Source organism: Eleutherodactylus coqui, chromosome 3 (genome assembly GCF_035609145.1).
Source record: "Eleutherodactylus coqui strain aEleCoq1 chromosome 3, aEleCoq1.hap1, whole genome shotgun sequence".
Taxonomy (NCBI): domain Eukaryota; kingdom Metazoa; phylum Chordata; class Amphibia; order Anura; family Eleutherodactylidae; genus Eleutherodactylus; species Eleutherodactylus coqui.
Window position 1 is genome coordinate 280,675,306 of NC_089839.1, and position 27,802 is coordinate 280,703,107.

Sequence of the window (27,802 nt, forward strand, 5' to 3'; positions counted from 1 at the left end):
TCCAATTGCCAAGCATAGTGATGATTTAGGCCTGTTTTGCAGCAACAGGACCTAGACACTTTGCAGTCACCAAGTTGACCATGAACTTTTCTGTATACCAAGTATTCTGGAGCTCAAGGTGAGGCCATCTATCCTAAAGCTTGGCTATAACTACGTCATGCAAAAGGATAATGATCCCAAATACACCAGAAAATCTACATCCGAGTGGCTAAAAAAGAAAAGAATGAAGGTGTTGCAATGGCCCAATCAAAGCCCAGACCTCAACCCAACCGAAATGCTGTGGTGGGACCTTAACAGAGCTGCACATAACCGAATGTCCACAAACCTCAATGAGCGGAAGCAACGTTGTAAAGAGACGTTATTGCTGCTAATGGTGATTCTACAAGCTATTGATTCAATGGGTGTTCATTTTTCACACACTGCTTCTGCATTTTGCCTAGTTTTTGTTAAACATCTGAGGTTGAATTTACCCAATTTTAAGACCTTCAAAAGACCAGATGTTTTTTGTTATATTCTCATATGCAAAATCAAAGAATGCAGAGAGGGGGTCTTTAGATTTTTTTCATGACTGTATATAGTGCAGTTGCAGCTGACGGCTCATTAAGGTTTAATTAGATATAACTGGTAATTAGATCATTTTTCAGTCTTGGGTCAGTAAATATGTGATTGAACAAAGTCCAAGAGCAATTCCACCCATATCTTACTAAATTTCATAATTCACGATCACCGCTGGCTGAACCTTTCAAACTTACCTGAAAACACAAAATCATTCACACCACATGGGGCAAAAGTTTGTTGCTTCCTTTTATAGTATTCATTTAAATTTTTTAGCGTTTTAAGCTTTTTGCCGTGCAGGATAAAAAGCGTGTTCAATGTATTGTACGCGTCGTTACGGACGCGGCAATACCAAATACGTGGGATTTTTTTAAATTTTTTATGCTAATATAAGAAAAAGCATTAAAAAAGGGTTTAACTTTTTTTTTTTACATTTTTATATCTTTATTTTTCTCTTTTTTTTACAACATTTGTGTCCCTCTAAGGGACTTTCACCACAGCACTGCAGATCGCTGCAATAAGGCATGACAGGACTTCTCTCCTGCCATACCTTATCACTTATTACAGCGATCTTAGGCAATGGCAATACAGGACGCCGGTATCCGGCGTCCTGTTGCCATAGCAACCAGCCGAGCTCTCGCAATGTTATCGCGAGAGCCGGCTGGTTGTAACAGGGAACGTGCTCCGTCTGTGAACCCTTTCCCTACCGCGATCTACTTAGATCGCGGCAGGGAAGGGGTTAACGGCGGGTGGGCGCAACTCTGATGCCCCCGCCGTCACAGCGGGATGCCGGCTATCACTGACAGCCGGCTCCCGCTGCGGGATAGCGCGAGATCTGCTATGATCTCGCGCAATCCCTATGACGTAAGGGTACGTAATTTTGCGGGAAGTACCCCGCTCTGATGACGTACCCTTACATCATGGGGCGGGAAGGGGTATTCCCAAGATTGACTATCTATAGAACATGTGATAAAAGTCTGATCCGTGTGGGGTCTCACTTCTGATACAACACTAATGGGTTTCCCGTGTTGCGCTCACCTCCTCACTGCTGGCTCACTGCACCCTATGCAGTGATGTGGAGATCAAATGGAGTGGAGGTTGAGCATGTGCAGCGGCTCTCCACTCATGTTAGTGGGACCGATGGAAATAGCCGAGTACAAGCACTTGGCCATCTCCACCAGTCCCATTGAAGATACATGAAGCAGCACTGTAAATGATGGACTGTCGCTCCATACAAGCTGCTACTTACTATAAGAGGGGCAGTGAGCCCATAGTGAGGAAGAGAGGGGGATACAGGGCACCCATTCTTGGGATCAATGGTGGTCTCAACGGCAAGACCCACACCGATTAGACTTATATCACCTATCTTAGGGATCGGTGATACAAGTTAGTCTTGGGAATGTCCCTTTAAGTCTCTGTGTCATAAACATTCACAGTAGGATAGACTAGATGTATGTTTTTGTTACAATGGTAAGAGGGGAAAATTCACTATCAGCCCCCTCTGGCACTGACTTATCACCCAGGGGCCGAAAGAATCAGGCACCTTGAATCCAACACGCCCAATCTTTCAACTACAGTAGGGAAAATAAAGCATTTATACCTAGTTTTATACGCATGCTTACAGAGCAGTACTCCGTTCTAGTTGATAGAGTGCAGACCCAAATGGCATATGGACGGGTGTTGGTTTCCTACACATATAGGTCAAGTTATTATAAAGAACCATCCGGTCCCAGACAAACCAAGATGGCTGCATCGCTTCTCCGAGTACCTGATGGACATTGTATATTGGTAGTACATCGGTAGTCTTTGATTGGCCAGCATGTATTGTCTTAGACTACCAATGTACTACCAATACGCAGTGTCCATCAGATACCCTGAGAAGTGGAGCGGCCATCTTGGTTTGTCTAGGAATGGAAAGTCATTTTAATCTATCATGTCTAACAATTACCAACCCTAAGTATTGTATTTGTCCTCACTTGGATCCGTTCCTCTTAACACACAAAGAAACAAGAGATGGGCCTAGAATATGATTTTTATTATAGCATCAAATATTAATATTTCCATTAAACAGGTGAAAACAAATGATATCACGTCTTTAAGAAGACTAGAAGGCAGAATTGTGGAAGTGGCTGGAATGATGGTCGTTCTACATTTAATTACATCCAGGATTGGACACTCGGCCCATGAATATAATAGCATTGAGTGCAACTTCGCGAATGAAGACCATGAAGGGTTTGTTGGCTCTAAATATGATTCTCCTTGGGTTGAACGAGCGTCCAGTCACCAGAACAGTGCTCGCTGCCGAAGCCTCACTGCCCTCTTCATTGACCTGAAAAAAGGGGACATTTCATTCTTGTTGAGTTAAAGCTGCTTAGGAAACTCTGGACTCATCCATACCGGAATATATGTGAAGCAGTGAATAGAACCTATTGATTCCAATGGGTCCGTTCACATGTGCGTATTTTTTTCATGCGATTGCCGTTTAGAGAATCCTGTTTACTGGCACTAAGCACAACCTTGTACTCCGAGATCTCAAAGGCAACGTATCATCAGAAAATGACATTTCTATTAGGTTTTAAAGTATAAACTTAGTTTTAAAACACTTTTTGTGGGTTTTTTTTCATCTGACTCTGCATGTAAAGAAAAAAAATAAATCTTGAAATACTACAGTTTTCACTTAGGCCACTAAAGCATAGATTAATATTTCCTGTTATCTGCAGGTCTCTTGTAAGCTTTGTTGTATAGACAGGAACAGGATGAGCACAGTCATCTCATTAGTGGATAGGGGAGTTAAAGGGATTTGTAAATTATTGATGGAAAGGCCATCAATAGTATGGTGGACCCCTGCGAATCAGCTGTTTATTGGGCCGGTGGGATTGTACACAGAGCTAATAGCACCATTTTCCTATACTGTGACCAGGCTTGATATTACAGGCAAAGTTTGCATTGAAGAGAAGGTATCTTTTATGTAGTAGCAAGTCAAGCCACTGCAATAGAAATGAAGCGGTCGGCTTTACCGCAGCAGATGATAATGATAATCTTTATTTGTATAGCGCTAACTTCTTCCACAGCGCTTTTAATCATGGAAGAAACACAGACAATACAACAATTACATGTGATATACAATGAGTTTGAAACAAACAGGGTAGGGGTGATACAGGAGGTACAAGGAGGGGGGAATGAGGCATTAGGGAACACAGTTAATACGAGAATTTCATGTGGAAACCATAAACAGGGTGGGGGTGGTAAGGTGGTGCAGGGGTAGAGGACGTATGCAATAGGCAGGGTGGAAGGTGTGGGAGTCACAGGAAGGGGCAGGGGGACTAGGTCAGGGGGTTTGGTATGCCTCCCTGAAGAGATGAATTTTTAAGGCGCATCTGAAATTTCAAGAGTTGTCCGGATGCCTTGGGGTAGAGCGTTCCAGAGGATGGGTGCTGCTCTGGTGAAGTCCTTGAGCCGAGCATGTGAGGTTTTTATTAAATCAGCTCAGTGCCGTGCTTGAGCACTTCAGCCCAAACAACAGCTAATCGGTGGGGGTTCCTATTGAAATTCAGCACATAGCGAGAAGGTGAGCTTCAGGATATGTAGGGTTTATATGATTTGGAACAGGGTTTCTGAGTAAAAAGCAGAGTAAATCCTGACGGCTGCAATTAAATCACTGGCTGTGCTCATCCCTGTCAACAGGAACGTGAACATCGAGGACACAAACACTTTTTTTTTTTTTAAATCAGAAAGTGTACAAAAAACTTAAAAAAAGCAGGAGAATTGAACCTGACTTCTCTTTTATTAGACAATAAACCAGCAAAAAGATATGTTTTGTGGCAACGAGCCCCTTCCTCAGTGATACTGGAAGGTGCAACATTATGGCCAAGTGGACTGTATCCCCGTAGTTTTCAAAAACCTGTGTCTACATAACTAAGGAGGCACAGCTAAAGCTCACCACCCGGCCATAGTGGTATATCCCCCAGCATCACTGAGGAAAGGGCTCATTGCCCCGCAACGTGTCATTTTACTGGTTTCTTGTCCAACTTAAAGGGGTTGTCCCGCGAAAGCAAGTGGGGTTCAGCACTTCTGTATGGCCATATCAATGCACTTTGTAATATACATCGTGCATTAAATATGAGCCATACAGAAGTTATATACTCACCTTCCCTGCGCTGGCGTCCCCGTCTCCATGGTGCCGTCTAATTTCAGCGTCTAATCCCCCGATTAGACGCGCTTGCGCAGAAGGGTCTTCTCCCTTCTGGTCGGTCCGGGCACGAGCGGCGTTCTGGCTCCGCCCCTTCTACGTGTCATCCCGTAGCTCCGCCCCGCCGCGTGTGCCGATTCCAGCCAATCAGGAAGCTGGAATCGGCAATGGACCACACAGAGCCCACGGTGCACTCTGGTGTTATCCTGGGTCGGCAGCGCCTCCCAATCTATTACCGTAAACCCTTTCTTCACTTTGCCCATTGACTACATACATCATTTTCCAGGGGAATGCCACCCTATTTTCTTCTCTTCCACCATTCCAAGAGACATGGGAGCGCTGTAACAAGTCACAGGCTGTAGCAGGCCACTGCTGCAGTGGTCACGTTTGTCGACAGAGGCCATGAAATACAGAGACCGGTGGTGGGGAGACCCGGCTAGTGTCGAAATGCGATGAGCAGATGATCAATAAAGCATTACTTGTTTTTTTTATTATTATTTTAAAGCACTCTGAGCTGTTTTTTAAAAACTAAGTAGCCAGACAACCCATTAAATTTTGGCCTGCCTGGAATTCGAACACTGGTGAGGTCCTAACAGCACCCTGTCCTGGCTGATGAAGACCCAGATCGAGAAGCTCCGATATAGAAAGCATATGGGGGAAAAAAAACTTTTCATTATATAAATATTTCCTAAAACCAGAAAACCCATTTAAGGTATTTATCTTACCTCTAAAAATGCTTTGTGAAATGCGTCCGACACGTATAAATCTGATCTTCCTCCAGAAACAATCCCTATGATAAAAAAAAGAATAAAATGGTCACATATGATCATTTACAAAAAAAAAACATTGAAGCACAACTGTCAAAAGAGGGCGACCGTTTCCAGGTCTAAACCAGAAATCTGAAGATTGCATTTGGACTATACAGGGGAGCAAATGACAATAAGGCGACGACCATACATTAGCCTTACACAACTGCTGCATCGTTGGGTTGTCGCGACCACAATATTGCAGCTTGTTTCAACGGCCAAGACTCACATTGGATTTAGGATCATCCCAAATCAGTTGATCAGCTTACTAAAAGTTTTGGTTTTTTTTAATCTGTGTAGTGACCTAAAGCCAAATCATCACTTTTTGGGTGATTTTTGCATAAAACCAATCTTATACAAATGTGCCTTGAAATGGTTTGGTGTAAAAAGGTCCAACGAATGGAGTTCAAATTTTAGGAGATATACCTGAATCAAAAACGGTTTATCCAATCAGATATGCGAATTGCTTCAAATCCGCTGATCATGCGCATGTCAAAAGCTCATAATTATAATTGCTGTTACAGCCCAGTATATACCAGATATTTTATACATTGATAGCCTAAAGTATACATCAGCGGTCGCATGGACACCCGCACACAAGTTACCTGGCAGCCGTGCGTTATATGGGTCGAACAGGTCCACCAGACCCATCTTCCCTAACTTCTCTTTAACGCTGAAGCTGTCATCAATCCTGAAGCGGGGCAGATGCACAGATAGTTGGACTTCTTCAGCATTGTTCGTCCATTCTAAGAACCTTTCCAAGGACAAGGTCTTTTCCACTGTGGCGAGTGATGTGCTATCTGATGGCAGAACCAACACCATCGAGATATCGTTGCCTTTGTAAGGCAATTCAAGAACCTGGACTGCATCATCCCTATAGTAATGGAACTTGCCCTCCTGATACATAGTTGGGACTTCACAATGCTCGACTTTGCCTGGGACATGAAATGCAGCATTTTGCGTATTCATGGCATCAAACTTTGAATCCCATAAACCCTAAAAACAATTAGAAAGATTATATTTTTAATGCAGCACAACAAACAAAGTCACCTAGCTATCCATACAGTTGGTATGAGCAGAAGTTGTAGATCATTCCACATTCTGAGCAGTAGAGCCACAGATGCACAGGAGAGGCTGCAGCCTGTGCCTTGCACAGCAGCATGCATGTCACAGGCAGTGTGAATACTCCAAACCAGTACAGTGAGGAACAGGGATGACTGCTTGGTAATAGCCCTACATCATATAAAGGAGCCTGAAGAGTAGTCAGTGACAATAGCAGAATACACAGGGCTATGCAAATTTGTAGTCGTCACCAACTATATTCTTGGATTGTTGCTATGCCATGAACCAGATTCATTGTATCCAAGCTTTTTCTTCATTTGATGCATGTCAGGCATCAGGACAACAGGTGACAATTTATTTGGGAAATTATGGTTTAGACTGGTGTTACCCTTTAAGAACGGGAGGGTGGGGGGAAGGGAACACTGTTTAGGTTATATGTGATTACTTTCACATTGTGAATTACACCTCTGCTGCATGGTGTACTGTGGTCTTGTAAACTACCCTCACTTGTACCAAATTTTTGCCAATTTAATATTTCGAAATTTGATAAGGAAGGAAAAGGGATCTAATAAAGTTATATCTCTATTGGTAGTGCCAGGCCCAGGCCTAGATGTGCAGGGGTGGATGGTCCATAGGCTCTACAGGGAGGGATCCTGCTTGGGCCAGGGGCCGGTATGGTCAAGCAAGGCTGGAGCCGGGACTTGGTTAAATGTGGGGACTGACTGCACTACAGTGAGCTCGCTGCAGCTGAAGGGAAGATGGAGCACCTTCTGCAGACCTGCTCCCCAGGAGGAGGGGACTGACACAGACCATGTGGAGAGAAAAGTCAGCAAAATTTAAAGGAATGGTACCATGACTTTGCACACGTTCTATACTATCTTCCTAGGCCCCACCAATGTGGCTATACAAGGCATTTTGATAACCCTTCCTACTTGTGTTGGCCCCCTCTGCTAGTAATTTGGACCCACCTGCAACAAAGGCCACTTTGAGACTTTTTTTTCCCCAGGCCCATTTTCAGTTCCCAATCTGTCCCTACAGAAATGAATATTTGGTTTCATTTCGCACCTTGAAGTAAATGACGTTCACCAGAACCATGATGGTATCTGCTGTGATGGCATCTTCTGGGATCACATCAGTGATTTTGTTCTCCGTTTTATTGGCCACCCAAGTATTGATGATTTTCCGAGACTCTTCAGCCTTCTCCTAATATAAAAAAAAGATCATAATTGAATAATTGGATCATGTTAACCGCCTGTAGTCATATAATTAATGCACTTCTATAGTTTAAGAACAACATAACGATGCCGAAACCTTCTCAGAAATACATTTGGATTTTGTACACACCTTGAAGTTCAGAGGCCATAGTTTAGCCCCATAAACGGCTTCACTGATATCCTGATATGTCTGATTGAAGGTCAAAGACTTTTCTCCAAAAAGACGATTTGTTGACACCAGTTCTGAGGACTTGTTGGCTTTTCGGTATAATCGACAGTTCAATTTGGCAAAGAAGAAATGGATTTGATCTGAGACCTTTTCAGAAACTTCGTCAAAGTGGAAAACCTATTTATAGGATGAAAGGACATGAGGGTTTAGCTGGAAATATTTGCATATCCAAAATTGAAGGGCCTGTTGGCAACAATGTTCCACTGCCTGCAATATGCCACTAGTGGCAAAGGGGCAATGCACTGATGGATGAGACCATGTCATGTGCCACACTATCTGTGGCCATCTGAAGAACAAGGGCAGCATAGCTATTTGGGAAGAAGAGGTTGTGGCTATATAAAGTAAATGGCACAGAACTTCTCAATACTGAATATTAGAAAGTTACCTGTATGCCCATTACCCAGTCTGCGGCACTAATTATATATCTCTGTCTAGGTGTTCTCCCTAAGGAGAAAAGATAGCGCTTCTGACCCCCGTCCCAGGCCTCTCACTAGCAAACCCAGACTCCTACTGTACACTGATGAAGGGCAAATACCCTGAAACAGCTGTCTGTACATGGAGTCTGGCTTTGCTTTTAATTCCCAGTCATTGTTACAAGGCTTGTATAAAGAGTCTAACTTTGGCTTGAAGGAATGCTGCCTTCCAATAGGTGGCGCTGTGGAGGTATTATTCCATCTCCCTTGTTTACCTATATGTAGAGAACACAGGATCCACCATTCACAATATGTATAAGCTGTGACTATCTACTCCCCCTCCCTGTAAAATTGTTCTGCACAGGTCACACAGCATTGCCATACCGGTCTCCCATACAAATCAATGGGGCTTCTCCTCTCCATTGTTTGAATGGCCCATGAATCGGCTGTAAAGCTTATCTTATAAATGCTGTTAAATTTAGCTCGGGCACGATGGCCACCCCCCATAGTCATGTATAGATAGCCGAATTAAAAAATTCTACAAATCATAAAAACTGAGTAGGAAAATGTAAAGGTCCATTTCCACAGAGCGATGATCCCTTTAAAAAATTTTAAAAAAATCCGTAAAAGGCAATCGTTTTAGCAATAATCGTTGCGTCTAACTGTGCGCCCCTCGTGCACTGCTAGCAGATTGTTAAATTCAGTCCAACCTAAAAATCGGTCAGCCTCATCAGCAGTTCTCCACGGGGAGTGCTGATAGCATGGTCTGCCCTTGGAGAACAAAGGATCTGAGAGCAGATAATAGCCTTGGGCTATTAACTGCATTCAGCAAAGGCTTCATTTGCACACTTAATTGCTCTTAAGTAGCTGAGTAGCTACTTAAAAATTTATGCAAAATGATTACTCAAAGCTGTCACTCAAATTGTCGTTTGAGCGATCTTTGAGCGATCGTCGGCCCGTGTAAATGGGCCTTAAGATGTTTCTCTATCTGGCCTAAATTAGTTAAAAACACATGTAGATGACAGACTCCCATTAAGGGGTTAATAAGAATGTAAAATACAAACGCTAAGAAACTCGAACAATAACTCCAGAACATTGTGCAGTCCTGCAGTGTAAGTACTTACAGTAACATTTCTGTACTCACCTCCATAAGCTGTTTTAAAGTGTTCTCACAAGCCCCAAGCTTTGCCATGGTGAAGGCCTGAGAGATGCTCAGTGGTGACATAAAGAGGTTCTCTGATTCGGTCTTAGAATCTGCTACAATTTTGAAGAAGTCCATAGCAAACCTGGAATTTGCCTTGGAGAGTTCCCAGACCCTCGGATTAGTATTCTCAGGGATCTTCTCTGGAGGAGAGGCTTCCTTAGTCTCTTGTTCCTCATCTTCTACCACTTCTTTCCGATAGACGCACATGGGATTCAGAGGAATGTCTTTGGGTTTAGCTAAGCAAATGTCAGGATATTGGGCTTGGGATGAAACCAAGCCCAAAAGACTTAAGAGTATTACTGGAAGGAGATGCATACCTACAATAGATGTGAGAAGACAGCATTGAAAAGGTCACATGCTTAAAAGGAAACTGCAGGCATGATGTTATAGAGCAGGAGGAGCTGAGCAGATTGATATATACTTTTATGGGGAAAGACTCAGTAGAACTTGTATTTTATTGGTTTATATCTCTGCACATTCTGAGCTGAACAGTCCAGTGGGTGGAGCTCTGGAGATCTGATAGCTCTGCCCATTGGACTGTTCAGCCTAGAATGTGCAGAGATATAAACCAATAAAATACAAGTTCTACTGAGTCTTTCCCCATAAAAGTATATATCAATCTGCTCAGCTACTCCTGCTCTATAACATACTGCGGGCAGTTTGCACAGCATGATCAAGCTGACAGAAACCCCTTCATGATTTTCTACGATAATGATAATGTTATAGGAAAAAGGTCCTTTATGAAACCCCATTTATTGGATGCCTGACTTGCAGTCATTTCCAAGGACGAAATTAAAAAAGTAAGAATAAATCATGTTTGTTCTTATATGACTAGTGCTCTAAACTTTATCCCAAGCTACAGTGAGATCTGGAAACTTATTCTACTAATATACACTACAGCACAAAGCCATGGCCACTTACATAAGACACCTTAAACTAGTGGTGGTGAACCTATGGCATGCATGCCAAAGGCGACACACAGAGCCCACCCTACTGGCACGTGCCTCCGGCCACTCACCACGTTAGCAGTGAATACCGGCAGCGGCCGCGGCTCCCCTGACGATATTCACTCACTGCCCTGCTAGCGGCGCTGATCCCGGCGCACACTGACATCAGTGTGCAGCCGGGATCCGCCTCCCCTGACGTCTCCTCTTAGGTTCAGTGAGAGCAGGGGGAGGAGGCATCTGGGAACACACTGACGGCACAGTGTGCACCTGCGATCAGTGCTGCTGCCAGTGTGCCGGGCAAAGGAACAGCGGAGCTTCCACAAGGAGTAAGGGGTAAGTATATGGGTCTCAGGGGGACACTGTCACTGCTGGGGGCCGCTGTGGGGGGGCACAATTACTACTGGGGGCCACTGTGGGAAGTCACTATTATACTGGGGGCTGCTGTGGGGTCTTACTATTATACTGGAGGCCGCTGTGGGGTCTTACTATTATACTGGAGGCCGCTGTGGGGGGTCACTATTATACTGGGGTCTGCTCTGGGGGATGTCACTATTACCACGGGGGCCGCTCTGGGGGATGTCACTATTACCACGGGGGCAGCTCTGGGGGATGTCACTATTATACTGGGGGCCGTTGTGGGGGATGTCACTATTATACTGGGGGCCGCCGTGGGAGATGTCACTATTATACTGTGGGCCGCTCTGGGGGATGTCACTATTACCGCTGGGGTATGTTTACAGGTGGCGGAAATGGGCAGGGCTGTTTCAAAATAGACAGTGTGCAGTTTTTGACTGCTTTTTGGATGCGTAAATGCTGCAGAATTTTCCACAGAAATTTCCGCTGAGTATTACTGCATCCAAAAAGAAGTCAAAATCTGCACACTGTCTATTTTGAAGCGGCCCTGTGCTTTTTAGAACGACAGGGGTAAAATCATACACTGTGATAAGCGCCACCCCCTGATGTGTGGGCACTTTGCCATAAATAAGTTGGTTTTGGGCGGCAGTTTGGGCACTCGGTCTCTAAAAGGTGCACCATCACTGCCTTAGGGTGCATTTCCATGAACGTATATCGGCTCGGTTTTCACGCCGAGCCGATATACGTTGTCCTCGTGTGCAGGTGGGGGAGGATGGAAGAGCCAGGAGCAGGAACTGAGCTCCCGCCCCCTCTCTGCCTCCTCTCCACCCCTCTGTGCTATTTGCAATGAAAGGAGGTGGGGTGGGGGTGGGGCTAAGTTCCGAGAATTGGCCCCGCCCCGCCTCTCCCCATTGCAAATAGTGCAGAGGGGCGGAGAGGAGGCAGAGAGGGGGCGGGAGCTCAGTTCCTGCTCCTGGCTCTTCCATCCTCCCCCCTCCCCCTGCACACAAGGACAACGTATATCGGCTCGACGTGAAAACCGAGCTGACATACGTTCGTGTGAATCCAGCCTTAGACTGTACTATAAAATAGCCTTGTCACCATTAAGAATTTCTCCTGTATTATAATCCACACTCATTGGAGTTTCCTTATTCTTGAATTCATTATACCTGATGCAAGAGGTGTGGGACTAACGAAGTTGTCCAATTTACTATATCCCTTTGATACAGGGAGCAATACTGCTGGAACCTCCTGCAATTAGTTGTAATCTGTGGGAAGTAGCAAGTAACTCCTAATATGTACAGTAAATTAATTTCCCTGCTTTCTTTTTTAGAATAGATCTTTTATAAATAGAAGAAAGCAGGAGATGCTTTAATTTGACATCTAATCTGCAATAGATTTGGAGTCAAGAAGGATTTTTTTTTTACTCTAAAGTTAGGGAAAGTTAGGCTGAAAGAAGACAATGTCCATCTAGTTTCAGCCTGTTTCCACCCCCTACTTGTTGATCCAGAGGAAGGCAAAAAAAAATTGAAAAAAAATGATGCAGAAGCCAATTTGGGGAGGGGGAAATTCTTTCCTGATTCCATATTGGCAGTCAGAATAATCCCTGGATTAACATTTGAAAGTTCCTACTAGAGATGAGCGGGAGGATACTCGGCTAAGGCACTACTCGCTCGAGTAGTTAGCCTTAGCAAGTATAGTCGCTCATCTCTAGTTCCTAACTGACTGCAAGACTCAGATCAACAACCCCGCTGATTATTTAATGTCTATATCCTGTAATATAGCGCTCTAAAAAGACGTCTAGTCCCCTCTTGAACTCCTCCATTAATTTTGCCATCACCACGTCCTCAGGCAGAGAGTTCCACAGTCTAACTGCTCTTACAGTAAAGAACCCTCTTCTATGTTGGTGATGAAACCTGCTTCCATCTAACCATAGCAGATGGCCTTTTGTTACCGTCGTAGTCCTGGGTATAAACAGATCATAGGAGAGATCCTTGTATTGTCCCCTCATGTATTTATACATAGTTATTTGGTCGCCCCTTAGCTGTCTATTTTCCAGGGTGAATAATCCTAATTTTGAAGCCTCTCTGTGTATTCCAGTCCGTTCATTCAGTTTATTAGTTTAGTTGCCCTTCTTTGAGCCCCCTCCAGCACTGTAACATCTTTCCTGAGCACCGGTGACCAGAACTGTACGCAGTATTCCATGTGAGGCCTGACTAGTGCCTTATATAGGGGAGAATAATGTTCTTGTCCCTCGCCCCGATACCTCTCTTAATACAACCCAAGACTTTAATTGCTTTTTCAGCAGCTCACTGGCATTGGTTACTCCAGTTAAGTCTACAGTCCACTAGTACCCCCAGGTCTTTTTCCATATCACTTTCCCTAGCAGTACTCCATTTAGTGTATATTGGTGACCTCCGTTTCTCCTGCCCATTTTGCCTTCTTCTGCATCAGCATTGCAAGATAATAGGCTGAACATACATTATCCTACAAAAAGTAATGGGAAACCTGAGCAAGAATCTAAAGTAATATTTATTTCCATAGGTTGATATTTAGTGGGGCTTCTTTGACTCTAATAACAGCAGATACTCTCCCTGGCATACTTTCTACTAAGGTCTGATAGACCTCAGCTGGTATTTCGCTCCATTTATCCTGCAAACGTCTGGTGAGTTCTCTCAGAGAAGATACATCAGCCTGTCTATAATGGTGTAAGGAGCATCATCACTGGACAGTTGAGCCATGGAAGAGCGTCCTATAGAGTAACTGATCACACTACTCCATCTTCAGATCAGATGGACATACCTGGGTGTGGAGGATGCTGGAAAATGCCTTTTGCCTGAGTGTGTTGTGCCACCAGTTAGGTACGGTGGAGGTTTCGTTATGGTCTCAGTCCATTGGTTGCAGTCACAGGAACCATGAACACGGAGGTGTACCTGACATTCTAGACAATAATGTGCTGCCAACAATGTGGTAATACTCTGGGAATGGTCGGCCGTACATCCAGCAAGACAACACGCCTTGTCACAAATCCAACACTGTTTTACGATGACTTGAGGATAGAGTTGTTCAGAGTCCCGACTTGAATCCTACTCAACATCTTTGGGCCGATCTAGAACGTCAAGTCAGGTAATATGAACAGCAGCTTTTTTTTTTTTTTTTTTTTTTTTTTTTTTTTAGAGAACTGACCAGCATTTGCAGGATGAATGGAGGGAAATACCAGCTAAAGTCTAGCAGATTTAGCAGAAAGTATGCCACGGAGAGTATCTGTCATTAAGACCTAAGGAGCCCCACTAAGTATTAACATATGAAAATAAATACTCCTCTAGATTCTTGCTCGAAGTTTCCAATGACTTTTGCTAGGATAGTGTATTCCTTTTTTCAGCCTTATATAGTATATCATAATGACAAAAAAAAGGCGTAATGGGTCAGATACTGAGAATGGAGTCCTAGAGGTCTAGCAGAACCTATAAAGCTACATAGTAACATAGCACAGTAAGAAAGATAGAAGTCCATCTGCTCCAGCCTATTATCCTGCAATGTCGACCCAGAAGGCGGCAAAAGATCCTATAAGGCAGCAACACCATCCTAGGAGGGAAACCGTATTTCATAAACAGGACAATAAATCCCGGGATCAACTCCCTCTCTACAACGATGCAGTAAATGGATACTGTAATATCGGTGCGCACACGTAAACGGATACTGTAATATCGGTGCGCACACGTAAACGGATACTGTAATATCGGTGCGCACACGTAAACGGATACTGTAATATCGGTGCGCACACGTAAACGGATACTGTAATATCGGTGCGCACACGTAAACGGATACTGTAATATCGGTGCGCACACGTAAACGGATACTGTAATATCGGTGCGCACACGTAAACGGATACTGTAATATCGGTGCGCACACGTAAACGGATACTGTAATATCGGTGCGCACACGTAAACGGATACTGTAATATCGGTGCGCACACGTAAACGGATACTGTAATATCGGTGCGCACACGTAAACGGATACTGTAATATCGGTGCGCACACGTAAACGGATACTGTAATATCGGTGCGCACACGTAAACGGATACTGTAATATCGGTGCGCACACGTAAACGGATACTGTAATATCGGTGCGCACACGTAAACGGATACTGTAATATCGGTGCGCACACGTAAACGGATACTGTAATATCGGTGCGCACACGTAAACGGATACTGTAATATCGGTGCGCACACGTAAACGGATACTGTAATATCGGTGCGCACACGTAAACGGATACTGTAATATCGGTGCGCACACGTAAACGGATACTGTAATATCGGTGCGCACACGTAAACGGATACTGTAATATCGGTGCGCACACGTAAACGGATACTGTAATATCGGTGCGCACACGTAAACGGATACTGTAATATCGGTGCGCACACGTAAACGGATACTGTAATATCGGTGCGCACACGTAAACGGATACTGTAATATCGGTGCGCACACGTAAACGGATACTGTAATATTGGTGCGCACACGTAAACGGATACTGTAATATTGGTGCGCACACGTAAACGGATACTGTAATATTGGTGCGCACACGTAAACGGATACTGTAATATTGGTGCGCACACGTAAACGGATACTGTAATATTGGTGCGCACACGTAAACGGATACTGTAATATTGGTGCGCACACGTAAACGGATACTGTAATATTGGTGCGCACACGTAAACGGATACTGTAATATTGGTGCGCACACGTAAACGGATACTGTAATATTGGTGCGCACACGTAAACGGATACTGTAATATTGGTGCGCACACGTAAACGGATACTGTAATATTGGTGCGCACACGTAAACGGATACTGTAATATTGGTGCGCACACGTAAACGGATACTGTAATATTGGTGCGCACACGTAAACGGATACTGTAATATTGGTGCGCACACGTAAACGGATACTGTAATATTGGTGCGCACACGTAAACGGATACTGTAATATTGGTGCGCACACGTAAACGGATACTGTAATATCGGTGCGCACACGTAAACGGATACTGTAATATCGGTGCGCACACGTAAACGGATACTGTAATATCGGTGCGCACACGTAAACGGATACTGTAATATCGGTGCGCACACGTAAACGGATACTGTAATATCGGTGCGCACACGTAAACGGATACTGTAATATCGGTGCGCACACGTAAACGGTTACTGTAATATCGGTGCGCACACGTAAACGGTTACTGTAATATCGGTGCGCACACGTAAACGGATACTGTAATATCGGTGCGCACACGTAAACGGATACTGTAATATCGGTGCGCACACGTAAACGGATACTGTAATATCGGTGCGCACACGTAAACGGATACTGTAATATCGGTGCGCACACGTAAACGGATACTGTAATATCGGTGCGCACACGTAAACGGATACTGTAATATCGGTGCGCACACGTAAACGGATACTGTAATATTGGTGCGCACACGTAAACGGATACTGTAATATTGGTGCGCACACGTAAATGGATACTGTAATATTGGTGCACACACGTAAACGGATACTGTAATATTGGTGCGCACACGTAAACGGATACTGTAATATTGGTGCGCACACGTAAACGGATACTGTAATATTGGTGCGCACACGTAAATGGTTACTGTAATATTGGTGCGCACACGTAAATGGATACTGTAATATTGGTGCGCACACGTAAATGGTTACTGTAATATTGGTGCGCACACGTAAATGGTTACTGTAATATTGGTGCGCACACGTAAATGGTTACTGTAATATCGGTGCGCACACGTAAACGGATACTGTAATATCGGTGCGCACACGTAAACGGATACTGTAATATCGGTGCGCACACGTAAACGGATACTGTAATATCGGTGCGCACACGTAAACGGATACTGTAATATCGGTGCGCACACGTAAACGGATACTGTAATATCGGTGCGCACACGTAAATGGATACTGTAATATCGGTGCGCACACGTAAACGGTTACTGTAATATCGGTGCGCACACGTAAACGGTTACTGTAATATCGGTGCGCACACGTAAACGGATACTGTAATATCGGTGCGCACACGTAAACGGATACTGTAATATCGGTGCGCACACGTAAACGGATACTGTAATATCGGTGCGCACACGTAAACGGATACTGTAATATCGGTGCGCACACGTAAACGGATACTGTAATATTGGTGCGCACACGTAAACGGATACTGTAATATTGGTGCGCACACGTAAACGGATACTGTAATATTGGTGCACACACGTAAATGGATACTGTAATATTGGTGCGCACACGTAAACGGATACTGTAATATTGGTGCGCACACGTAAACGGATACTGTAATATTGGTGCGCACACGTAAATGGTTACTGTAATATTGGTGCGCACACGTAAATGGATACTGTAATATTGGTGCGCACACGTAAATGGTTACTGTAATATTGGTGCGCACACGTAAATGGTTACTGTAATATTGGTGCGCACACGTAAATGGTTACTGTAATATTGGTGCGCACACGTAAAACTCTCAAATTACCCCACAAACAAATCACAAAAAGGGCAAAAACATTAACTAATAAAAGAGAACATTTGGGAAGCCCTCGGTCCACCCAGTCCTCTACTATCGAGCATGCCTGCCTTTTTCTTGAAGAACCCATACACCTTAGATTCTCGGTGCTACGGAGAAGGACTCTTCAATCCAAGGACCAATAACAAGTTCCAATGCATGCAAAGTGCAGCGATATGAACAACTGGTCAATCACATGGAAGTCATGCATTCCTCTGGCTGCCCAGTGAATGAGCCAGTAGCACCCACAGCATTTCTACCAGGGGCGTAACTATAGGGGATGCAGGGGATGCGGTTGCACCCAGGCCCAGGTGCCTTAGGGGGCCCATAAGGTCTCTCTTCTCCATATAGGGAACCCAGTACTATGAATAAACCATTATAGTTGGGGGCCCTGTTACAAGTTTTGCATCGGGGCCCGGGAGCTTCAAGTTACGTCTCTGATTTCTACTGTATAGAGATGTCTATATAGATTTGGTATCGACGTCATCGTACCGACCCACAGAAATAATTTAACATATACCACATCGTAAATGTCGCTAAAATGGTAATTACAGATTTTGTTAATCTTGCCTCTAGAAATAAATTGAATAATAAGTGAAGAAAAATGTTATATGTTCCCCAAAAATTGGGAAAGAATGAAAAGAGAAAAAAAAAATTAAATCAGGTATTAAGTTGCAAACCGGCTTTGGTACTAAGGGGTTAATAGCTTCTCCTGTTTTATATTTCTATAACTGACTAACAACTTTATAGCAGCATTACAGCAACCACTTGATATCCAGTAGAAACCAATGTAAATAATCATCCAAGTGGAGGATTCGGGTTCTTCCAGCACTTTATACAGAAGGCCGGAAGCGGCTCCTGTAGGTCTAGATACGGATAGGAAGTTTCTGCCTTTATGGGGCTGACAGGTTTTACCACAAGTCTAAAGTCCACTTAAGATAATGTTCTCTATTTATATTTGCAATCAGAGACCAAACAATCGAAACTCTACATTTACAAATAAGTGAAGTTTTTAGTGTGGGATTCTATAGGCCCCCTGCGCTCTCCCAAAGTCCAAACCCTATGGGCAGGTCAGCTGGAGTCCTACCAGATCCGACTAGGCAGCTTTTCACGGTGACAAACTACGATGAACTAGATTACCGTATTTATATATTCTCGGAGTAAAAAAGTTACAAGATTTCCCCAAAAGTCCCTATCTAGGTGACTAAATACTTGCCTTGGGGATCTTCCTATTTGTCCATGTTGGCCAATGGCGCTACATGATTTATCCTGTTCTGTAGATCTGAGGCACTTCTCAGTATTTACTGGGATTTTTTTTTTTTTTTTCATAAATGGTCATTGACGATAAATCAGTCTAACTACAGTATAACCAAGTTTTGTATACAGGCAAGGATATCAATTGCAATGTACACCAGGCCCATATAAAAAGTCCCTTATCTTGTCATTTCATATAACGAGGACCAACTTTACAAGTTTTTTTTACATATTCATATGGATTTCCTCCAGTTTCTTTCCACACTTCAAAAACTTATCCGGCTTCCTGCGATATAGAGCCTTGTGAGTTTATATGTATGTATGCTTCATATAGGGGAACTGAACCGTGAGCATCTGTGAGAATGGGTCTTCTCTGCACTGCGCTCTCCAATACGCAGTCACTAGATATGCAACAGGTAGGAAACTTTGACAATTTTTGCACTCCACAGTCAATCAGTAATATGATTAAATTGCAGACTTGGGCAATGATATACATTCCCTTCCGATGGCCTTTAAAGAGTTGTGCAGTCATGCGGCCGTGCAGTCATGCAGCCGTGCAGTCATGCAGCCGTGCAGTCATGCAGCCGTGCAGTCATGCAGCTGTGCATTACACATAGCCAGCACTAACACTGCTATACCGGAGGCTGGTTCCAGACACATTTTAGGATGACTATTGCAAACACTAAACCTGAACCCCCACAGTTTCTACAGCACTTCGATCACTATACGGTTCTTATGTTGAGTTCAGTAGAGCCAATTCAATTCTTGCAGTCATATTCTGACCCCATGGAAATCTCCATGCTGGTGGCCATTTTTTAGTTCAATCTATTGGGGTAGATGTACATGGCAGCCGTGATATGGCATAAGTGGTATATGTCTAGCAAGTTGTACCAAATAGATTAGTACATATTATTGTCCAAATTGTATGCCATCTGGACAATTTTGACATATTTGGCACAATTTATGCCATTTTTGCAATCTGGAAAATTCCCACTACCACCAAAATGGTTAATCCTTTCCCCATTATAGCTATCTAGTACTGAAGGGGTCCCGAAGCTTCAGAAAAACCAGGACTAGAAGAACATTCATGTTCAAACATGGCGGATTTTCTGCAGCAGCAAATGTTGCGGATTTTGATGTGGATTCGTCTGAGATTTCCCCTCCATCAATTCATTGGTTGAAAGCCACAGCGAATCCACCCTACTTGGTCTGTATTGGACCTTGCAAATTGTCTGCTACTGAAACTCCATATAAAAACCACCACATGTGAACGTGCCCTGCGAATGGGGAACCCAACCACATATACGTTTGTAAATGTGATAGAAAACCTGAAGGCCTTGTAACAAAAAAAATAAAATTATGAAATAAGTAAAAGTGCGCGGTCCTACCGGGTCCTGGTCCTTCTGCTCTTCAGTGATCTTCTTTGTACTGTGGAAGGTGAACTACGCAATGTCCTCACAGTAGAGGTACTGAACGTCCCACTCCCCCACCAGGGTCAGGGCCGCCAGGTGAAAGGTGCATGACCAGCCAGTTGAAATCTAAAACCCGTATTTGACTCTTTGCTTTGGGTGGGAATTATATTTAACTCTTTTGTTACCAGATCCAGCTATAGGATCTTCTAAAACGCTTCACAAACACCAACAGACTGCTTTGTGGTGTCAATCACCAAGACAGAAAATAGGTCAATATTAACACATTTTAGAGCTCATTCACAGGAACCCATTTCATGCCCATGTTTAATGTCGGCCAACGCAGTAAATGACCAAATATGTATTTTTTTAATCTTTACTTTAAATATACATTGCCATCTCATCTTTGCCCGTAAAAGTCAACTGAAGCTGAAAAAATGTGCATCTTTTATCATTTTTGATCCATATTTGTGGCTTGACAATGGAAATGAAGAATGGCAAAAAGTAGACTAACAAAGCAAAAAGACAAGCCTTAAAAAAAGAGCAATATACAGACTAGTCAATCCATATACTGTGCCCGTGTGTATCCTTTTATTTCAATCCACTGGTCTGGACGAGACCTTACACTGATCATCCGGTACTGAGTAGTTAATAGACAATTGTGGAAGGTTAATGAAAGTTGGTGCAAACAATTGCCCATAGCAAGCAATCCATTTTCAGCTTTTATTTGAACCCTTTCCAATCCACTGTCTGACATCTTCCTACATTCTGATTGAAGCCTGTGCGACTCCGATGTCGGAAGATGTCCAGCAGGGTATTCTTATTATATATTGCCGGCCGCTTTGTTCTGGGGGCCTCTCCGGCATGTCACATACCGCAGTACTGACTCTAGCCAGCAGATGGCGCCATTGTATAATGGCAGAAAGAGAAAGCCCCCTAGGAAACCCTAAATCTAAAATTGGATTGCAAAGGGTTAAAAGGCCTCCGAAATATGAGAGATGTGATCTGATTGGTTGCTGCGGCTGACTGCACCGCTTATACTTTGCACTAGTTTTGATAAATCTCTCCCAACGCTCTCAACTCTTCCGTGGTGCACATAGGACCCCTCACAGTCTATTTTCTTACCTTATTAGATTTAATATTTTTGAATGACAATAACAAAGTTTGGGAAAAAAAAAAAGGAAAAAAGTGGACTTTACTAAAATAAGTTTTTGCATGGCCTAAAATTCTGCGACTAAATTATATTAAAAGCCACAATTGTGCCAAATACATGTTTTGTGTTTTTTGCAGTGCACTAGAGAGCCATGTATGAATGTGCCCTTACATGGACTTCTGTATTGCAAGACAGAGTAACGTGACTTATCAGTAATTACTACGTCCCATCGGACACTGACATAGCTAAGCCTGGTTACTCAATGACAAAGGTTGGCCAGTAAACAGGTAAACACAGTCAATTCTGCTCTTAAAAATCCAAAGGAAGACCATAAGGGGCCTCCACCGCCCACGCTTCCAATGGCTCTTCGGTAGAGATGAGCTAGAGATGAGCGAATATACTCGTTTCGAGTAATTACTCGATCGAGCACCGCGATTTTCGAGTACTTCCGTACTCGGGTGAAAAGATACGGGGCGCGCCGGGGGGAGACATGGTGGAGCGGGGGGTAGCAGCGGGGAACAGGGGGGAGCCCTCTCTCTCTCTCTCTCTCTCCCTCCCCCCCACTCCCCGCTGCAACCCCCCACTCACCCACGGCGCCCCCCGAATCTTTTCGCCCGAGTACGGAAGTACTCGAAAAACGCGGCGCTCGAGCGAAAAAGGGGCGTGTCCGAGTAGGTTCGCTCATCTCTACTCTTCGGGGATCTTTCCTAGCCTAAAAAGTGGACAAGATGCAGGATCCATTAGCTGATGAAAAAAAGAAAAGAAAAACAAGTTCTGACTCGGAATGAGCCAGTTAAAAAAAAAAAAAATTGCCATGAAGGCTCAAAATAGGAGTCATATGTGGCATTTGTGATTCGAATTACAGATGTGCCCCATCTGAAGGGGGAGGGCGGGAGCATAAAGCAAAAAATTTTGAATGCCATTGGCAATATGGGGAATATGGTATAACATCCTCACTTCACAAGGCAAATGTAAAAAGTGGGCAATTGTTTTTGAATTTGAAGATTTTTATGTACCAATAACTGGTCATTTTGTAAAGGTCCCTTCACACGATAGTCGCCTGCATAGATTGCTCAAAAGTTGTAATTATGGGCGACTGCCGACCCATGACCTCCCCCCTCCCCACCCGCCTTAACATGGCATTGAGGGAGAAGTTGCTCAGAAGTCAAGAGCCATTCCATTCAGCTCATTGAAACACAAGGACTTATCACTCAGTGTAAACAGGAGGTGTTCAAGCTTTGAACGATTGTGAATGGAGGCAGGCAGCCAGAAGAGCGTTCTGGAGGGGCTTCACCTCCATTCTCCGACTATCACTCCTGTGTGAAAGCACAAAAGCAATAGTCACCGAGACAGCATCCAGGCACTTATGCAGCCAACAGTTGTTGCATGTGAAGGTACCTTAATTCTTCTCTGGAAATAAAAATACAGAATTAAGAAGTTATGGAAAAAAAACAAAGTAGGAAGGACCAACAGTCCTGAGCAGAGAACAAAAACTTCAGGCAAAATGTTATTCGTTGTAGGCTTGGGGTGATGTGTGTTGGCATGGTCAATCTAAAAACAGCTGGCCAATGTTTTTTTTGATTGATGTTGAGCGCTGTGTAAACACTTAAAGGGGTATTCCGGCGATTCAAAGTGACAGTTATACGGTTCATAAGGCAGCAACATTAAATCTGCAATATAATGTTCAATAACTTCTTTTACGAAGCGGCAGAGATATTACTTTCTCCCTGCTTAGTTCTCCATTGATATCCAACAGTTACGACCTGTATGCTACTGGTCAGGCATGCTCAGTGCCGTCAACTTCTGTAATGATGACTTAGTCTGTAAAGTCGTAAATGTCAGTAACTGGTAATGGGGCATTGTGGGAGATGTAGTTTTTGCACTCCTTGGTGGCCATTTTAAGGAAAAATGTGAAAATCTGAAGGTGCCGAAGTCCAGTTTGACAACTTAGATGGGACATTTAGAATAATGGCAATATGTGGAAATATTAGGGAAATTTTTGCCCAGTCTCTGGAATACCCCTTTAACCCAAATCTGCTGTTGTCTACAGGGCGTTTCATACTTAGCAAATAGTGGGCCTCGGATATATTGGTCCCAAATCCTGGACTTCTTGGTTCTAACAGCATCACAATGCAGCTTTTATTTTCCAGGGCAGATATTAGGTTATTGGCTTCTATGGGCACCATGACCAGTTTTTCTGTGAGCCATTTAGTTTTGGCCCAATTTTCTCACCAGCAAAAATTCCACATTCGCATACGTGGGGAATAGAGATGTGCGAATTGGCAAAGTTTTAAGTTGCCACTTACAGATTGCATCACTGCTACATCCAATTCAAGGAGGAGCAGCATAAGGGAATGGTTTTCAAAGCATCAAGACTCTGGTAAGTGGTAATCTAGCTTCTGGTCAATCAGATGTATCCGTTCTTTCAACTACTTGGGAGTAACATAGTATGCTAGGCCAAACGAAGACAATGGCCATCTAGTTCAGCCTGTTTCAACCTCCTCCTTGTTGGTCCAGAGGAAGGCAAAAAAAAAAAAAAAAAACGAGCCAATTTAGCTCATTTGGTGGGGGAAAAAAATTCCTTCTGGACTCCATAACGGCAGCCCGAGTAATCCCTGGACACTTAATGTCTAGATCCTGTAATATCATAGCGCTCTAGAAATACATCTACTCCCCTTTTAAACTCCTCTATGGATTTTGCCATCACCACTTCCTCAGGCAGAGAGTTCCACAGTCTCACTGCTCTTACAGTAAAGAACCCCTTTCTGTGTTAACGATGAAACCGGCTTTCTTCTACATGTAGCAGATGCCCTCTCGTTACCATCGCAGTCCTGGGTATAAACAGATCATGGGAGAGATCCTTGTATTGTCCCCCAATATATTTATACATAGTTATTTGGTCGCCCCTTAGCCCCTTTTTTCCAGGGTAAAGAATCCCAATTTTGTTAGCCTCTCAGGGTATTCCAGTCCTCTCATTCTGTTAATTAATTTAGTTGCCCTTCTTTGTACCCTCTCAAGCACTGCAATGTCTATCCTGAGCACCGGTGTCCTTATTTAGGAGTAGAATAATGTTCTCCTCCCTCGCCCCTATACCTCTTTTAATGCACCCTAAGACTTTATTTGCTTTGGTAGCAGCTGACTGGCATTAATTGCTCCAGTTTAGTCTACAGTCCACTAGTACCCCCAGGTCTTTTTCCATCTCACTTTTCCCTAGCAGTACCCCATTAAGTGAATATTGGTAACATCCATTCTTGCTGCCCATGGGCATAACCTTACATTTATCAATATTAAACTTCATTTGCCATTTTTCTACCCAAGCCCCCGGCTTATCTAGGTCAGTTTGTAGCCTTGTCCTCCATTGCATTAATTATATTGTATAATTTTGTATCATCTGCAAATATCAATGTTTTGCTGTGCAGCCCCTCTATCAGGTCGTTGATACATATATTGAACAGAATGGGGCCTAATACTGAACCCTGCGGCACCCCGCTAGCAAAGGTGGCCCAATCAGAGTACGAACCGTTTATTACCACCCTCTGCTTTCTATCTCCTAGTTAGCTCTTTACCCAGATACACACGTTTTCGCCCAGAGTCGACGTGTAACATAAGAGTTCCATTCCAACACACACATGTATGAACTTGCATCTCCACAAAGAATCCATTGCCAGCACTCCTGGAGCAGAGGCCCTCGACCCACATCTTCATACACAACCAGATGCTCTGTGCAATAGTGCAGGAGCCAGAAAACAAATAGTAACCGTATCAACAGCAAGAATATGCAGTGCATTATTGCCTATTTACCTAACAGCCTTGAAAACAAGTGGTCATCTGCAGAACAGACTTAATGGAAATCCAAATTCATTCCCCGGAGTGCCATGGCATCCAATCAGCTTGGAAAGATCTTTATTCTAAAAGGTGGCTTCACACTAAGCAATTTTCGCTCACATAGTAAACAGTCGCTGAAGCGTACAAACTATCATCGTTTGGTTTTACAAGATCTCGCTCATAGAAAACGTCATTCAAATCCAAAATACTGTGATTTTACACCATTTTGATCAGTGACTGTTTGGGTGAGCTGAAACTAAATGACTGTTGCCTCATCACTTGGCATGTTTATATTGAGCTACTGTTAGAATTTTCTCTTTCGAGTGATTATTCAGCTGATAGTCGTCCCGTAGAAAGGTGCCATAACCCAAACAATGCAAGACACTCCCTACTCTTTCCCCCATTGGTCAGGAAGAGGGGCCATGTTCTGTCTCCTTAAAGCGGTTCTGCCATTAGAAAACTAAAAATTCTATACTCCCCTATTTCTTCCCCATCAGTCTTCTTACCGCATCTTCTCCCCGCCGATCTTCACCTGTCTCCTGCAGTTCCCCCCGGGTCACCTCACTGCAAGGCGGCCAATTCTTCTTCGACCAGTGACAAAACGTCCATTCTCTGCAGTCTCCTTCCTGCAGGGCAATGCATACTACATCACTAGTGACGTAGCGTTCACAACCTAGCAGGGAGTGCCGAGCTATTACCGAGACTGCGCATGCACTCTTTAATAGTATATGAACTCTCGTGTCGAGATCCGAAGTCTCGGCAATAGACCGACATTCCTTCCTAGGCAGTGGATGTTACGTCACTAGTAATGCAACCTACACTGACCTGCCAGAGGAAGAATGCAGAGAAAGAACACTACATAAGAGGCGGAGGATCCGGGCAGCTGGAGGTGAGGTGATCCCGGCGAACTGGAGAAGATCAGCGAGGAGAAGATGTGGTAAGAAGACTGCCTGGGAGGAATAAGTATTGATTTTTTTTTTTTTTTAAATGACAAAACACTTTTAAAGAATGAATTTTGGCCATGGAATCTAAAGGTACTTGTACGTGGACCGACTACTCGTCGCAAAATTGCTCAAACAAAAGGTTTTTACCAGTAGTCATCCTTTGTAAAAGTGAGAAATTGCTCATTAGTTGCTAGTAACTTTGTTTCAGCTTACAACTGAGCGACTTCTTTCTTAGTGTAAGTGGGCAGCCGTTCATCTATGAATGACCGTCTGTTCATAGTGAATGGAGGCAGCGGCCAGAATAGATCTCCAGCGCGCTCCTCCTTCATTCACCGAACGACTATCTTTCCTGTGTGAAAGCAGAGAAGCCATAATTGCCCCGTGTAAAAGCGCTGTAATTGTTCCGAATACATGCTTCAGCCACCAAGGTGTGTCAGCAGGCTTCTTTTATACAAAGTGTTACTGCCTTAATTCCAACGTGAAGGGCTCAAGGCCGTACCCTGCCTACCAAACTGTGCAGAATAAAAAGCTATGTGCCAGCGTTACTCAAAAGCGGATGTGCACTTTGGTCATGAAAAAGGTAAGTGACTACTTATCCATTAGAGTGTGAAGCTGCAATGTTGTTGGTGGACTTTTACTTTTCTTCTTTTATTCCGAAGGCCTGTGTGATGAGCTGCAAGTACAGAGCTCAGTGGGCATTCCCTCTCCTCTATTCTTCCAATAATATAGCTTATGTGTGAACGCTTATACTGTCCCAGCTGTGCAACGTGTGCAATATGCCCACCATGGATGCCTCCTACCGTGCATAGGGGTACTTCAGCAAGAAACAGGACAGTACGGTTGGGTTCACACGGTGCGGAAACCCCGCGGAATGTTCGCAGTGCGAGTGCATGGAAATTCTGCTAGATTTCCGCAGCTAAAGTCCCTAGACATTTGGCGCGGGTTTTGAAAGCTGCTTATTCTGCTGCGGCCATCTCTCCCCATAGAGAGGGGAGAGCTTGCATCGGAAACGGCGATACAATTGACATGCCGCAGCTTTGAATTCTGCGCATGTCAGTTTCAGTGCGGCTTTGCCGCTGTGTGTGAAAGGGTTTCTGCAAATCTCATACACTTTGCTGCTTAGTCTCAGGCTTAAAATTGCGCACAAATATTCCACCCCGTCTGAACCCAGTTTAAGTGTACTACTACACAGGATGTCCGTCTTAAGCACTTAACGGTTATCGCTCACAGAATGGTGGTGGAGCGCATCAGACATCTCTTCTGGGGGTTGGAAACTAGTACAGAATCATAGGGAAGAATGTGATACTGAAAGCTCTTTGGTCTCCACTTAACACTGACGGATACGAAAGGGGTCTTAATTTTGCATATTCTCTCCTACGGTGATGTCCAGGTGATTAGTCCCCATGTATTTTTTGCATGAAGGATGGAATTAGCACTGGATTCTGAAAATGTAACGGGGCAGATTTAATTATGTCTAATAGTTAGATGGTGCAAACAGACAAACAGTCTTTAAATGCGCCAGATTTATGTCAGCAACTGCTGAAGGATAAATCCGGTGCATCTAGAAAAACAAACTGTCTAGTCTAATATACATTTTTGGCTTAGTTTACAGCAAAAACTGTGCCAAAATTTGACGCACGATTGAGCATGTCATGAAGCC

The 27,802-nt window shown here is 43.8% G+C and overlaps 1 protein-coding gene across 1 annotated transcript; it reads right to left on the minus strand.

Annotated features, from left to right (window-relative positions):
* Positions 1–2,569: 2,569 nt before the first annotated feature.
* Positions 2,570–20,285, minus strand: SERPINC1 (serpin family C member 1). The gene is made up of 7 exons (XM_066594755.1): positions 20,200–20,285; positions 9,613–9,989; positions 7,957–8,172; positions 7,678–7,815; positions 6,156–6,546; positions 5,470–5,534; positions 2,570–2,884 (listed from the first exon to the last, which is right to left on the minus strand). The coding sequence occupies exons 2-7, from the start codon at positions 9,985–9,987 to the stop codon at positions 2,708–2,710; spliced, it is 1,362 nt and encodes a 453-aa protein (XP_066450852.1). The 5' UTR covers positions 9,988–9,989; positions 20,200–20,285; the 3' UTR covers positions 2,570–2,707.
* Between the last annotated feature and the right edge of the window lie 7,517 nt (positions 20,286–27,802).

Coding starts and splice junctions, on each gene's coding strand:
- SERPINC1 (XM_066594755.1), bottom strand. CDS start 9,987: ATGCATCTCCTTCCAGTAATACTCTTAAGTCTTTTGGGCTTGGTTTCA. Junction 6,547..7,677: donor TGAACGTCATTTACTTCAAG/GTGCGAAATGAA, acceptor AATTGTTTTTAG/GGTTTATGGGATTCAAAGTT. Junction 5,535..6,155: donor ATATAACGCACGGCTGCCAG/GTAACTTGTGTG, acceptor TTTTTATCATAG/GGATTGTTTCTGGAGGAAGA.